At 40.8% G+C, this 14702-nt stretch overlaps 1 protein-coding gene across 1 annotated transcript; it reads right to left on the reverse strand.

Moving 5' to 3' along the window:
- Positions 1-13488: 13488 nt before the first annotated feature.
- On the reverse strand, positions 13489-13950 carry LOC140861015 (uncharacterized). The gene is made up of 2 exons (XM_073264016.1): positions 13708-13950; positions 13489-13665 (listed from the first exon to the last, which is right to left on the reverse strand). Exons 1-2 carry the CDS (start codon positions 13948-13950, stop codon positions 13489-13491), a joined length of 420 nt encoding a protein of 139 aa, XP_073120117.1.
- Between the last annotated feature and the right edge of the window lie 752 nt (positions 13951-14702).

A 14702-nucleotide genomic window follows, 5' to 3' on the forward strand; every position in this document is an offset into this window, starting at 1 on the left:
ATAATCAAATAAATTACTCAATCACATGCGAGAAGCCAATACAAGCGGACTCGATCTACCCCGCTCGCATCTAAATTCAGTCCAAGATCTTAACTCTCTGATACCACTTAATGTGAGACCTCGATTCTAAACATCTATTCTCGGATTAAACAATCAAATAAGCATACAAAATTCAAGATTGAAATACAATAAAAAAAATTCTTTTGGACAGAGCCTCGCTCGAGCAGTAAAGGAAGCCCGCTCGAGCGAGAAAAACTCTGCCCGCCACTCAACAGATCTCTCGCTCGAGCGGTAAGACACACCTGCTCGAGCGAGCCAAACTCTGTCCCGCAATCATAAAAACGCTCGCTCGAGCGAGCTCAATACGCCGCTCGAGCGAGACTAGTTCTGAAGTCAAAAACCATCTTTTGCTCTACAACCAAATTCCAACTCAAATCCATTCAATACATAACGAGGTATAAAATACATGCAACGACAACATTCAATCCTAAATATTCGAATATTAGATACAACAAACATAAAAAAAGTTCGAGTTCTAAACATGCTTCAAAATATAAACTAGATTGAGATGTTGTTTGACTTCTAAACCGAGTCCCACTTCTATTCCTTGATCTCAATGCTAACCAAGTCTCCTCTGACTCGATCCTGCCCCACCTGCTGACAAGTACACATACAAAAAAAATCAACAGCCGAATAACTCCGATGAGAAGGATATTCCCAGTAAAAGCAACATAACATGAAATAACAAGTAATATATCAAATACATGATATAAAGACAACATAATCAATGTTGATACGAATGAAATGCATGTCTTTAAAACCGGGATATCAACTCTAATAAACAAGGAATTTCTGCTATTCTTTTGGGATTTCGAGGATGAGATCACGTAACAACTCACCGAATCTCCCGATCGAGGTGGTGCCACGTATCTCCATCATCTAGATTTTGGTGCGATTATAAGGAGTATGCTCACACTAGGTGAACTTATACAACCCAGGCCACTCGCAATATAGCCCCCAAAACGTCTAAACAAAAAGGGTCGTACAGCCCGCTGAAATCAAAGATTTAGGCTTGAGATTAATGAATATATAAACTCAAGTCATTAAACCATAATTAAATTAATAACAAGAGTTAAATCAACAAAATACAAGTTCCCCACTCTAGAACAAGTATTGATACAAGTATGTGATTTATGAGAAACTCAAGAACCATATATCTTGAGTGTTCGATCCCGCTTAGCCGATGTCTTCTTATACCTTTCTCGATTCAATAGCTTCAACTCTTGATAAGCTAAAATAAGAGATTTATCAAAATCTAAACAACCAAAAACAACAAACGCTCAAGGTAAACTCCTTATCGCTCTTCATCTAAATCTTCGTCGATCGACTTCTGCTAACTCTGGGCTCAACAAACTTCGGACGAATCTGTGCGGAGGCAAAAGAAGATAAAAAACGATAATCAAACCCAACTGCCAAAATTTCAACAATTCAAACGAATCAAAATCCCAAAACTCTAACCGGCGGCATAACGGCTATATTCTGATCAAACCGGAAGCACAGACAGTAGTATAACATCGCAATCAACTCAAACCAATACCAAAACAACAATATTGATTCAAAACCAACACATCACAAAACTCCACTTTTTGAAACATGTCTCAAAAATCATAACAATTCCGAACGACGCTTTTTTTTTGGATCCGACTGAGAATAAATGATAAGAACTATTTCAAGAAAATCATATCCGAAACTCAATATATTCTAACAACATCCAAAAAAATAAATATAACTGATCGAAGAAAAACTTACTATAGAACGAAGCTCTCGCTGCCGGGATCGCTAAACTAACTTCGGATTTAAACTCTACCGGACGGATTGACCGAAAACCGAAGAAGAAAAGTTTGAAGATGCGTTCCTTCTTCTTCAATGGAGGAGAGGCGTGTTGGAGGTGATGGAGGAGTGAAGAAGACAAGTCAAAGGAGCTGAAATATCTAATAAAGTCCAAATTTTCATTTTAGTCCCTGAAAATTCCGAAAATTACAGAATAGACGCTGATCAAAATCATCGGCTCTTGAATTCTATAATATCTGATTATCTCAAATAAATTCAATTAAGATATAATTGGGGCGTTACAATCTTGGACAATTTGTATCGCAAATTCATATTTTGCTACTACCTCCTCATATTGTCCAGCTTTAAATAAGGAATTACCCTCCAGTTTGGAGCCATTTGATTTCTCTAAGGCCTTCTGTTTCTTAAAAGACAACAAAAAGAATTTTAGATAGACATTAGATATAGTGACATGTTAGCATAAATTTGGATTTATACGAAAAAATAGGAAATATCTAGGGGGAATTAAAAACTATAACTAAGTAATATGTGCCTCTATGTTAATCTCATAACTAATTTCCCAGTTGGTGATTAAATTAAAATAGATCAGAAACTAATAATTAAGAAGTGTTCTAGAGAGAAAAATTGTACTCAATGAATGTATTTTACCACTTGTTACCCAGTAACAGGTGTCATCGTAACAAACGCATACAGAATCATGCTACCAAGAATGTATTCCTGTGAGACCTCGATTCTAAACCACTAATCTCGGATTAAACAACAAGTAAGCGAACAAGAATCCAAGACTAAAACAATTCAAAAGTTTTTTTTTTTTTTTTTTTTAAAGGCTCGCGCCCGCGCGAGGTATCAAGCTCGCGCGCGCGCGGGCAAACGATTCAGAGGCCCAACGGAGGCCTCGCGCGCGCGCGAGGAACGCCTCGCCTGCGCGCGGAAGGCCTGGGCAGAAATGCTCAGGCTGCAGAAAAAAAAGAAAAGAATTCCGCGCTTGGTCCGACATGCCTTCAAATACAAATGCAATAACCGGGTGTAGGGAAACATGCCATAACAAGTCATGCTTTCAGAAGGCCTAAAAACAACCAGAAGTCTAAATCGATACAGCAACAACATACTTCGATTTCAGATTACAATCCGAATACAAACTAATTCGAATAACAAAACATATCAAGTTCGAGTTCTAACATGCTTCAATCTTAAACTAGATAAACATGCTAATTCGACTTCTAAACCGAGTCTCACTTCTACTACTTGCCCTCGAAGCTAACCATGCCTCTTCTGACTTGTTCCTGCCCCACCTGTTGCCAAGTACACATACAAAACAAAGCAACAGCCGGATAACCGGTGAGAATGATAATCCCAGTAAAAGCAACATATCAAGTAATGAATACACAACATGCTATCAAACCACATATTCAAGTCGAAGTTAATGATATGCATGTCTTTAAAACCAGGATATCGATTCTGATAAACACGGGAGTATTGCTCTGCTTTTGGGATCCCGAGGATGAGATCACGTAACGACTCACCGACTCTCCCAATCGAGGTGGTGCCACGTATCCCACTCCTCTAGACTTTGAGCAACCATAATGAGTATGCTAGCACTAGGCGAAATACTACAACCTAGGCCACTCAATCATAGTTCCCAAACGTCTAACAAAAAGGGCGGTTCTGCCCGCTGAAATCAAAGTAGGCTCAAGATGAATGCATAACAGAAACATAAACATAAGCCACATAACAAAAACTCAATCAATCAACAATTACAAGTTCCACGTGCTAGAACAAGTATCAATGCAATATGTGATTTAAAAAGGGAAACTCGAGAACCAACAGTCCCGAGTATGCTATCCCGCTACGATGACTGCTTTTACCTTTCAATGCAGTAGTTCCAACTCCAGGAAAGCTACAACAAAAGATTGTATCAACAACTATACAATCTAAACAACAACTACGGATCAAGGTAAATCTCATTACCGATCTTCGTCCAACTCTGAAACGATCAATCAGCTGCTAACTCAGGGCTTGACAACTCCAAATGAATCTGTTCAGATACAAGAGATTGATCAACAACAAAGACCAACTTACAAGACAAGTTCAACAACTCAAAAACGGTTCGAAACCCTCAAAACTCAAACCGACGGCATAACGGCTATAAACTGAACAAACCGGCAACGCAGACAGCAGTTCAATACTGATATCAACTCAATTCAATGCTAAAACCACAACAACAAGACAAACCCAACAAATCTCAAAACCCACATTTTCGAATAATACTTCCAAAAATCATAACAATTCCGAACGTCGCTCTAATTCAAAACCGACAGATAATAAACGATCAGAACTCTGTAGAGAACAACATACTCGAATCTAGAACGATTCTAACAACATCCAAAAACTAGAATGTATCCGATCGTAGAAGAACTTACAATATAACAGAGCTCTCACTGCAGTGATCGATAATCTGCCTTCAGAATTAATTTCTAACGGACGGATCGACCGGAAACCGAGATTGGAAGAGCTTGGAAACGTTTTCCCCAAGCATCAATGGAGTTCACGGTTGAGAGGAAGAGGAGGAGCTCCTTTGAGAGTCAAAATAAGTGTAGATAATATATAAAATTCCATATTTGCATTTTAGTCCCTGAAATTTCCAAAATTTGCAAAAAGGACCCTGATCAAAATCAAACCGGCTCGAGAACTCTGTAATCTCCGATTAACTCAAATAAACTCATTTAAGATAAAAACGGGGCGTTACAATTCTCCCCCACTAAGAAGAGATTTCGTCCTCGAAATCAACGAGAACCACAACTCATAAGATAGAATAAAGAACTAAAGACAGTAAGAAGAACTCACGTCATCCGAACAACTCTGGAAAACGTTGTCTCATGTCAGAATCTGTCTCCCAAGTCGCTTCCTCAACGCCGTGACGGCTCCACTGCACTTTCACCAATGGAATCAACTTGGTTCTAAGTTGCTTTTCTTTTCGATCAAGGATCTGAATCGGTCGCTCAAAATAGCTCAGGGTCTCGTCTAACTCGGCTTCGTCAGGCTGAAGGATATGAGAAATATCTGGTTGATACTTTCGCAGCATAGAGACGTGAAAAACGTCGTGAATACCAGATAAAGACGGAGGAAGTGCAAGTCTGTAGGCAAGATCGCCTATCTTCTCGAGAATCTCGTACGGACCGATGAATCTCGGAGTTAACTTTCCTCTCTTACCGAATCTGACGGTGCCTCTGAATGGAGAAATCTTAAGGAATACACGGTCTCCCTGCTCAAAACTCAGAGGTCGACGTCTGACATTCGCATATCTCTAAGCATCTCCGGTCCCAAATCTGGTGACTCGGACAATTCATCCCAAAACAACGGAGATCGGCACTTTCTACCATACAAAGCCTCAAAAGGCGCCATACCGATACTCGCTTGGAAGCTGTTGTTGTAAGAAAACTCGACAAGAGGCAAAGAATCCTGCCAACTAGTGCCAAAGTCTAGCACTACCGCTCGCAGCATATCCTCCAACGTCTGGATAGTCCGCTCTGACTGTCCATCTGTCTGAGGATGATAAGCTGTACTCATATGCAATCGAGTACCAAGTGCCCCCTGAAGACTGTGCCAGAAGTGAGAAGTGAATCTAGGATCTCTGTCTGAAACGATCGACTTCGGCACACCATGCAATCTCACAACATTGCTAACATACAACTCAGCCATCTGATCATGACGATACGTCATCCTGTAAGGAATAAAACACGCAGACTTCGTCAATCGGTCGATCACTACCCAAATAGCATCGCATCCTCGAACGGATCGTGGTAGCTTCGTGACAAAATCCATAGAAATGTGATCCCATTTCCATTCAGGAACAGATAGGCTGTGCAAAAGACCACCTGGTCGCTTCCGCTCTGCTTTCACTTGCTGACAATTCAAACACCGAGATACAAATCTCGCAACATCGTCCTTCATTCTCTTCCACCAGAACTGACTCTTCAGATCGTTGTACATTTTACGACCTCCAGGATGAACGCTAAACCGACTGCAATGAGCCTCTCGGAGAATACGCTGTCTCAACTCCGAAATATCAGGCACAACAATACGGTTATTCACAAACAAAACGTCATCTCTAACCTGGAATTCTGACTGATGCCCAGTTCTGACTTTCTCTACCGAAACCTGAATGCTCGGCTCAGACTTCTGTGCTTCTCTGATTGCAACAAACAACTCCGGCTCGGCTTGAATAGCAAACACTCTGATAGTCTCCCTATCTGTTTCAAACTCTAAACCAGAAGTGCAACAATCATCGACCAACTGAGAAACACCGATAGTTGAAAGAGATAAAGAACAAAGCTTTCGGCTCAAGGCATCTGCAACTGCATTCGACTTCCCTGGATAATACTTGATCTCACAGTCAAAATCCTTCAACAGATCTAACCATCTTCTCTGCCTCATATTCAGCTCTGCCTGTGAAAACAAGTACTTAAGACTCTTATGATCAGAAAAGATCTCGAAAGACTCACCATAAAGATAGTGACGATCTTCAAAGCAAATACAATCGCTGCAAGTTCAAGATCATGAACAGGATAACGAGTCTCATGCGGTTTCAGCTGCCTTGATGCATACGCCACCACATGCTTATGCTGCATAAGAACACAACCCAAGCCTCGGTTAGAAGCATCACAATAGACTGTGAACCCTCCAGTACCCTTCGGAATAGAAATAATTGGAGCACTGGTCAGTCTCCTCTTTAGATCAACAAAGCTAGCTTCACAATCTGGAGTCCAGACAAAAGGCGCATTCTTCTGAGTCAGCTGGGTAATAGGCTTGGCAATAGACGAGAAACCCTCGATGAAACGACGGTAATAACCAGCTAAACCCATGAAGCTTCGGATCTCAGGTACTGATGTCGGTCTAGGCCAATTCATAACCGCTTCGATTTTGCTGGGATCGACAGAAATCCCATCTTCAGAAATAATATGACAGAGAAAGACAACTCGATCTAACCAGAATTCGCATTTCGATAGCTTGGCAAACAACTTCTCAACTCGTAAAATCTGCAAGACGATTCTCAAGTGCTCTGCATGGTCAGTACGGTTCTTCGAGTAGATAAGAATATCATCGATGAAGATAATGACGAACTCATCTAAATAACGCTGGAAGATACGGTTCATAAAACCCATAAAAACAGCTGGAGCGTTAGTCAAACCGAACGGCATGACTATAAACTCAAAGTGACCATACCTCGTTCTGAATGCGGTCTTAGGAACATCTTCCTCTCGCACTCTCAGCTGATGGTAGCCTGACCTCAGATCAATCTTAGAGTAGACAGAAGAACCCTGCAGTTGATCGAACAATTCATCTATTCGGGGTAAAGGATACCTGTTCTTAACTGTAGCCTGATTCAATTGACGGTAGTCGATACAGAGCCGCATAGAACCATCCTTCTTCCGAACGAATAGAACAGGAGCACCCCAAGGCGATACACTAGGTCTGATGTATCCCTTGGCAATCAAATCCTCAAGCTGCTCCTTCAACTATCTCAATTCAACAAGTGCCATACGATAAGGAGCTTTTGAAATAGGTTGAGTATCTGGCACTAAGTCAATGCTGAATTCAACCTCTCGAATGGGTGGCAATCCAGGAACATCTTCCGGAAACACATCAGCAAAATCTCTAACCACTGGTAAGTCAACCAAAGCTGGGCTAGATTTCAGTACATCAACCGCATAAACCAGAAATCCTTCTGCACCTCTCTGTAACAAACGAGTCATAGATAACACTGAAATCAAAGGAATTCTAGATCGAGAACCCTTACCAAAGAATTTCCACTCGTCTGCCATTTCAGGTCTGAACCTGACAACCTTCAAAAAACAATCAACTGTCGCCCTGTACTTGGTCAAAGCATCTATACCGACAATACAATCAAAATCTGACAACCCAAGCACAATACAGTCGAATTCTAACAAATTCCCCTCGAAACAAAATTCACAGTTCCTGACTAGTCGGACAGAAACAATTCCTCCACCCAAAGGTGAAGTAACAGCTACTACTGTAGGCAACAATTCAGTTGGCAAAGCATGCAATAACACATATTTCTCAGAGATAAAGGAATGGGAAGCACCTGTATCTATCAAGACATGAGCAGAATGACCGAAAATCGAACAGTTACCTGCTATGACATTGTCAGGTGCTGCCTGAGCCTGATCCTCTGTCAATGCAAAGACTCGTGCTTGCTGTCTCGGAGGCTGATTTGCACTAGAGCTACCTCCTTGTCTGTTCTGCTGTTGCTGGGGTTGGAAAGAGTGCACTGCAGACGACTGCCTCTCCGGCTGAGCTGCAGGTCTAGACGAACTCCCACTCTGAGCTCTATCTCTATTACGTTGAGGGCACACTTTAGAGAAGTGTCCCGGTTGCTGACATGTGTTACAATTGCCGAAGACTCCCACACACTGATCCGGTGAGTGTCTTCCTCCACACTTGCTGCAGTACAAGGATGATGACCCAGAACTCGGTCCTGAACCGAATTGCTTCGAACCACTGGAACTGGACGAACTGTTCCCCTGTCTCTTGAACTGTTTACTTCTTGCCTTGTACTGATCCTTTCTGTTTCCCCCACTGTTTCCACCTTCATACCTCTGCTGCTGGTTCTGATGTTGAGGTGGCTGATTCTGGTACTGAGATGGTTGGTTCTGATACTGCCTCTGCTGCTGAGGTGCCCCCTGATTACCTCTTTGCCTCCACAAGCCTGCTTCTGCTCCCTTTGCGTAATTCATGGCATCCGCAAAGTTTCTAGGCCTGTTGGTGTTAACCAACGTGAAGACATCGGGGTTCAACCCGTTGATGAACTGATCTGCCTTAGCTTCTTCATCTCCGGCAATTAGCGGTGCAAAACGCAACAGACTATCGAACTTAGCCACGTACTCTTCAATGTTCAGATTCCCTTGCCTCAGATTTGCAAACTCTGCTCCCTTATCCTTACGATACGAGATAGGGAAAAACCGCTTATAAAACTCAGATTTAAAAAGAGTCCAAGTAACCTCTGTACCTCTACTCTCAATTGCTTTCATTGTCATGATCCACCAGCTCTTAGCACCACCACACAGCTGATGAATTACTAACCTGATTCGGCGGTCATCTGTGTAGTCAATGGAATCAAACAACTGATCCATATCATCCAACCAACTCTCACAGTCAACTGGATTTTCTGAACCCATCAACAATGGCGGATTGAACGACTGAAACCTCTTCAGCAAGGTTTCCATAGGAGTCGCTGAAGCATCCAACTGATCAACCTCAGTGCTAGCTTGCTCAGTCGCAGGGATAACTGGTGGTGTGTTTCTGTTTATTACTCGACGAGGACCCATCTGATAATCAAAGGTTAGCACACGAGATATCTCAATCGCTACCATCAGTGCCCTTACAACCGCTTGGAATACCGAATACCAGTCGAGAACAGAAACAGTTATATCTCAAGTAGATCATGCTTTATTAATTTAAATCACACAACCATGTAATTCAAATAATGCTCAAACAATAAAGCATGCTCGCATGGAATTAAGTACACAATTAAATAATTCAAACACATGCGAGGAGTCATTGCACACAGACTCGATCTACCCCGCTCACTCTAGTTCGACCAAGAATCTTAAGGCTCTGATACCACTTAATGTGAGACCTCGATTCTAAACCACTAATCTCGGATTAAACAACAAGTAAGCGAACAAGAATCCAAGACTAAAACAATTCAAAAGTTTTTTTTTTTTTTTTTTTTAAAGGCTCGCGCCCGCGCGAGGTACCAAGCTCGCGCGCGCGGGGGCAAATGATTCAGAGGCCCAACGGAGGCCTCGCGCGCGCGCGAGGAACGTCTCGCCCGCGCGCGGAAGGCCTGGGCAGAAATGCTCAGGCTGCAGAAAAAAAAGAAAAGAATTCCGCGCTTGGTCCGACATGCCTTCAAATACAAATGCAATAACCGGGTGTAGGGAAACATGCCATAACAAGTCATGCTTTCAGAAGGCCTAAAAACAACCAGAAGTCTAAATCGATACAGCAACAACATACTTCGATTTCAGATTACAATCCGAATACAAACTAATTCGAATAACAAAACATATCAAGTTCGAGTTCTAACATGCTTCAATCTTAAACTAGATAAACATGCTAATTCGACTTCTAAACCGAGTCTCACTTCTACTACTTGCCCTCGAAGCTAACCATGCCTCTTCTGACTTGTTCCTGCCCCACCTGTTGCCAAGTACACATACAAAACAAAGCAACAGCCGGATAACCGGTGAGAATGATAATCCCAGTAAAAGCAACATATCAAGTAATGAATACACAACATGCTATCAAACCACATATTAAAGTCGAAGTTAATGATATGCATGTCTTTAAAACCAGGATATCGATTCTGATAAACACGGGAGTATTGCTCTGCTTTTGGGATCCCGAGGATGAGATCACGTAACGACTCACCGACTCTCCCAATCGAGGTGGTGCCACGTATCCCACTCCTCTAGACTTTGAGCAACCATAATGAGTATGCTAGCACTAGGCGAAATACTACAACCTAGGCCACTCAATCATAGTTCCCAAACGTCTAACAAAAAGGGCGGTTCTGCCCGCTGAAATCAAAGTAGGCTCAAGATGAATGCATAACAGAAACATAAACATAAGCCACATAACAAAAACTCAATCAATCAACAATTACAAGTTCCACGTGCTAGAACAAGTATCAATGCAATATGTGATTTAAAAAGGGAAACTCGAGAACCAACAGTCCCGAGTATGCTATCCCGCTACGATGACTGCTTTTACCTTTCAATGCAGTAGTTCCAACTCCAGGAAAGCTACAACAAAAGATTGTATCAACAACTATACAATCTAAACAACAACTACGGATCAAGGTAAATCTCATTACCGATCTTCGTCCAACTCTGAAACGATCAATCAGCTGCTAACTCAGGGCTTGACAACTCCAAATGAATCTGTTCAGATACAAGAGATTGATCAAGAACAAAGACCAACTTACAAGCCAAGTTCAACAACTCAAAAACGGTTCGAAACCCTCAAAACTCAAACCGACGGCATAACGGCTATAAACTGAACAAACCGGCAATGCAGACAGCAGTTCAATACTGATATCAACTCAATTCAATGCTAAAACCACAACAACAAGACAAACCCAACAAATCTCAAAACCCACATTTTCGAATAATACTTCCAAAAATCATAACAATTCCGAACGTCGCTCTAATTCAAAACCGACAGATAATAAACGATCAGAACTCTGTAGAGAACAACATACTCGAATCTAGAACGATTCTAACAACATCCAAAAACTAGAATGTATCCGATCGTAGAAGAACTTACAATATAACAGAGCTCTCACTGCAGTGATCGATAATCTGCCTTCAGAATTAATTTCTAACGGACGGATCGACCGGAAACCGAGATTGGAAGAGCTTGGAAACATTTTCCCCAAGCTTCAATGGAGTTCACGGTTGAGAGGAAGAGGAGGAGCTCCTTTGAGAGTCAAAATAAGTGTAGATAATATATAAAATTCCATATTTGCATTTTAGTCCCTGAAATTTCCAAAATTTGCAAAAAGGACCCTGATCAAAATCAAACCGGCTCGAGAACTCTGTAATCTCCGATTAACTCAAATAAACTCATTTAAGATAAAAACGGGGCGTTACAATTCCATTTCCATATGAATAAAAAATATACATAAACAATGAAAAATAAATCTCTAACAAAATTAAAAAATCCAAGAATCAGCTGAATTCAAGGCAGCAACCCTTTTTTAAAAAAATCATCAAACTCGCCGGAGTTTCGATTCGAATCCTAAGACTGATTAGAGTAAAACTTGATTTCTCTGTTTGGTGCAAATGATGGACAGACAGGAAAGCTTTGCAAACCTTTAAATATTATAGAACGGGTTAACAATTACATAAAATCTACCAATGTCTTTTCAGGATGCACAAAACAGTCTTCTACAACACTTTAAACTACCAGTAAAGGAAATACCCTATCCGTGTTGCTAGACAAAAGGCAGAGCCACAAAATCTGGCCTCCTTCCTATATGCACAGGAGATTAGCTACCGCTTCCTCACCTGAACGAAAAAGAAATAAAAGTATAAAACACAAACATGTTCAGTTTAGCTACACCTTTGTCACCTGAATCACGAAGAAATAAAACACAAACATCATATAACAACAAAGAAAAAGATGAGACAGGAGAAATCTAGTGACCCTTATAGTCATTCTGGATGAATACAAAGAAGAAACTTCTTCATTAAGTATGTTGTGTTTGCACTCGAGAACATTTGTTTTCTGCACCTGTACCTCAAGAGAAAAGGTGTGTCAAAATCCAAGAATCAGGAGAGAATATTATTTTCAGACAAGGATATAGGAACTTGAAAGGTAGAATTACTAACCGAAACAAAACTACTTCGAAGCCAATACTCATTGCAGCCCCTTGTCACATACTATCATCGAAGCTCACCCAGAAGAACATGACCTTAAAGTAAAGAAGAAAAAATCAAAAATTATATCGCAATACAAGGAACAAAAAAAGCACAATCGGATTTCTCTCATTAGAGATAACAAAGATTATATAGATAAAATAGAACAATATGATAACACGCGTGAATTACATTTCTCCACTCTGAATAATTTTTACCTCAAAACACCCATTCGTCATTTTAATTAAACAAGTGCGTGGTTTGTGGGTAGGAACAAGCGACCAACCTCGTTGTAATACCACCTTCGGTTACACTTTATGGGTTGCTGAATGACCTATAAGCAAATCAAACCCTAGAGTTATACATAAGCATACGTGGGTAAAGGGACGATAACAAAAGGGGAGAATTAGTGACTGGGATAAGTAGGAAGAAAACAGAAAATTTTAAAAAAAATATCAAATACATAAAAAAATCTTTGCCAAAATCCCATCAAATCCTTCAATAATTTGAATCGATCGACTTAAATCACGGAAAAAAATGAAAAAAAAATATAGAAAGCGAGAGTCAATTTTCCTGAAATCACATAAACTCATCGCGTTTGCATCAATTCACTCTATCACAAGAAAAATGGGGGAAATCTTTGATTGGGCTCACCGAATTATGAACCCAAACTTGTAGGAAAATTGGATTAGCACTTGAACATATGATTTTGCGATTTTTTGAAATCGGTAAGCGATGTGAGACAATTTGGTACCCGAAACGATTTTGGCATCGAAAGAGAGCAAAAATAAGAAGAGGGAGAAATTGCGAAGGGTTAGGGGATTTTGGATTTATTTTTTCAAACGTTATCGGTAAGGTATATATTTATTTTAAGTTTTATTTAAAATTAAAAATTAAAAAAAACAATTCATCTACAACACTTTTTAAAAAGTGTTGTTGTACATGGGAAAAAAACGCTCATAGACAACGCTTTTAAAAAGTGTTGTCTTTGACCGAAAAAAATGCTTATTAAACAACGTTTTTATAAAAAAGTGTTGTCTTTCATTAATATAAAATAATTAAAGACATCTTTTTCACTAAAAGCGTTGTTATTAAAAAAACAACAACACTTTTTGTAAAAAGCATTGACTTTTAAGTGTTGTGTTTGAGCATTTTTGTTGTAGGCCCTCAGGGACTGCTCAGATCTCAAAACTCATCTGAGCACAGTAGCATAGTCTGCTGGCTCCGCCATCACCACATCACGGTGGATCGTGGGTCGCAGCCCATCAATAAAGTGTTGAAGCTTCTCTGCTTCATCATCGCCAATCAAAGGCACAAAGTGGCAGCCCCTCTCGAACTTCCTCACGAACTCGGCCACCGATAGATCCCCCTAACAAATGCTCATAAACTTCTTCTTCAGTCGAGCCCTCACTTCCGCAGTAAAGTACTTATCAAAGAAAAGCTTCCGAAAATCAGTCCATGGTAAAGTATCCGGATCCACTGTCTTCTCAACTCCCTCCCACCAAAGGGCAGCATCATCCTTGAGAAGAAAGCTGGCACAACGAACTCGGTCTGGATCACCCAACTCCATGTACCGAAAGATCACCTCAAGTGAGTGGATCCAACCCTCAGCTACAAATGGTTCTGTCAAACCGGAAAAATCCTTCGGGTCCATATTTCAAAACTGCTCATAGACATTCCTCGGTCTATCCCTAGGATCGGCCTCAGCATGCTGCTCAAGAATGCGAGCCAAACCAACCAACACCTGAGTCCCGACATCCGTAGCCGGAGGAGGTGGTGGAGGAGGATGTAGTGGCGAAGGTGGTGGTGTGTGAGGACCTTGGTTCTAATCATCTAATCAAGGATAAAACAATCAATAAGTAAACAAGAATCAAGATTTAAAAGTAAATAATAAATAACTAAAAAATTATTCTGTGAACAGTGTCTTGCTCGAGCTGTGGAAATCTCCCGCTCGAGCGAGCAAAACACTGTCCCGAATACTGGAGAGCACTCGCTCGAGCGGCAAGAAACGCCCGCTCGCACCAAAAATCCAGAACTGTTCTAATTCATTCCTCCAACTCCAAATGCTCGATTCTCAATACACAACATGCATTAAAACATCAATCTAAAATCATACAATACATGAAGTTCTAAGGTTGTACAAATCGTCGATAGGTATAACATGCATCCATTCTATGTTCTTCAATACAAAAATACAACTCGAAGGAGTTTGAATTACAAATTCAACTCCTAAAACCGATCCTCACTTCTATCGTCACAACCACCTAGCCATGCGATCTCTGAATCGGTCCTGCCCCACCTGTTGCCAAGCACACATACAAAGACATGACAACAGCCGGATAAATCCGGTGAGAATAATATTCCCAGTAAAAGAAACATAACATGCTATATCAAATAGGCATCTCA

The sequence above is a fragment of the Henckelia pumila genome, chromosome 4 (genome assembly GCF_033568475.1).
Source record: "Henckelia pumila isolate YLH828 chromosome 4, ASM3356847v2, whole genome shotgun sequence".
NCBI classification, from domain to species: Eukaryota; Viridiplantae; Streptophyta; class Magnoliopsida; order Lamiales; family Gesneriaceae; genus Henckelia; species Henckelia pumila.

Excerpts from the sequence above, each read along its gene's own strand:
- LOC140861015 (XM_073264016.1), bottom strand. The coding sequence starts at position 13,950 with ATGGACCCGAAGGATTTTTCCGGTTTGACAGAACCATTTGTAGCTGAG. Across the intron at positions 13,666-13,707 it reads ATAAGTACTTTACTGCGGAA|GGGGATCTATCGGTGGCCGA; the intron begins GTGAGGGCTCGA and ends AGCATTTGTTAG.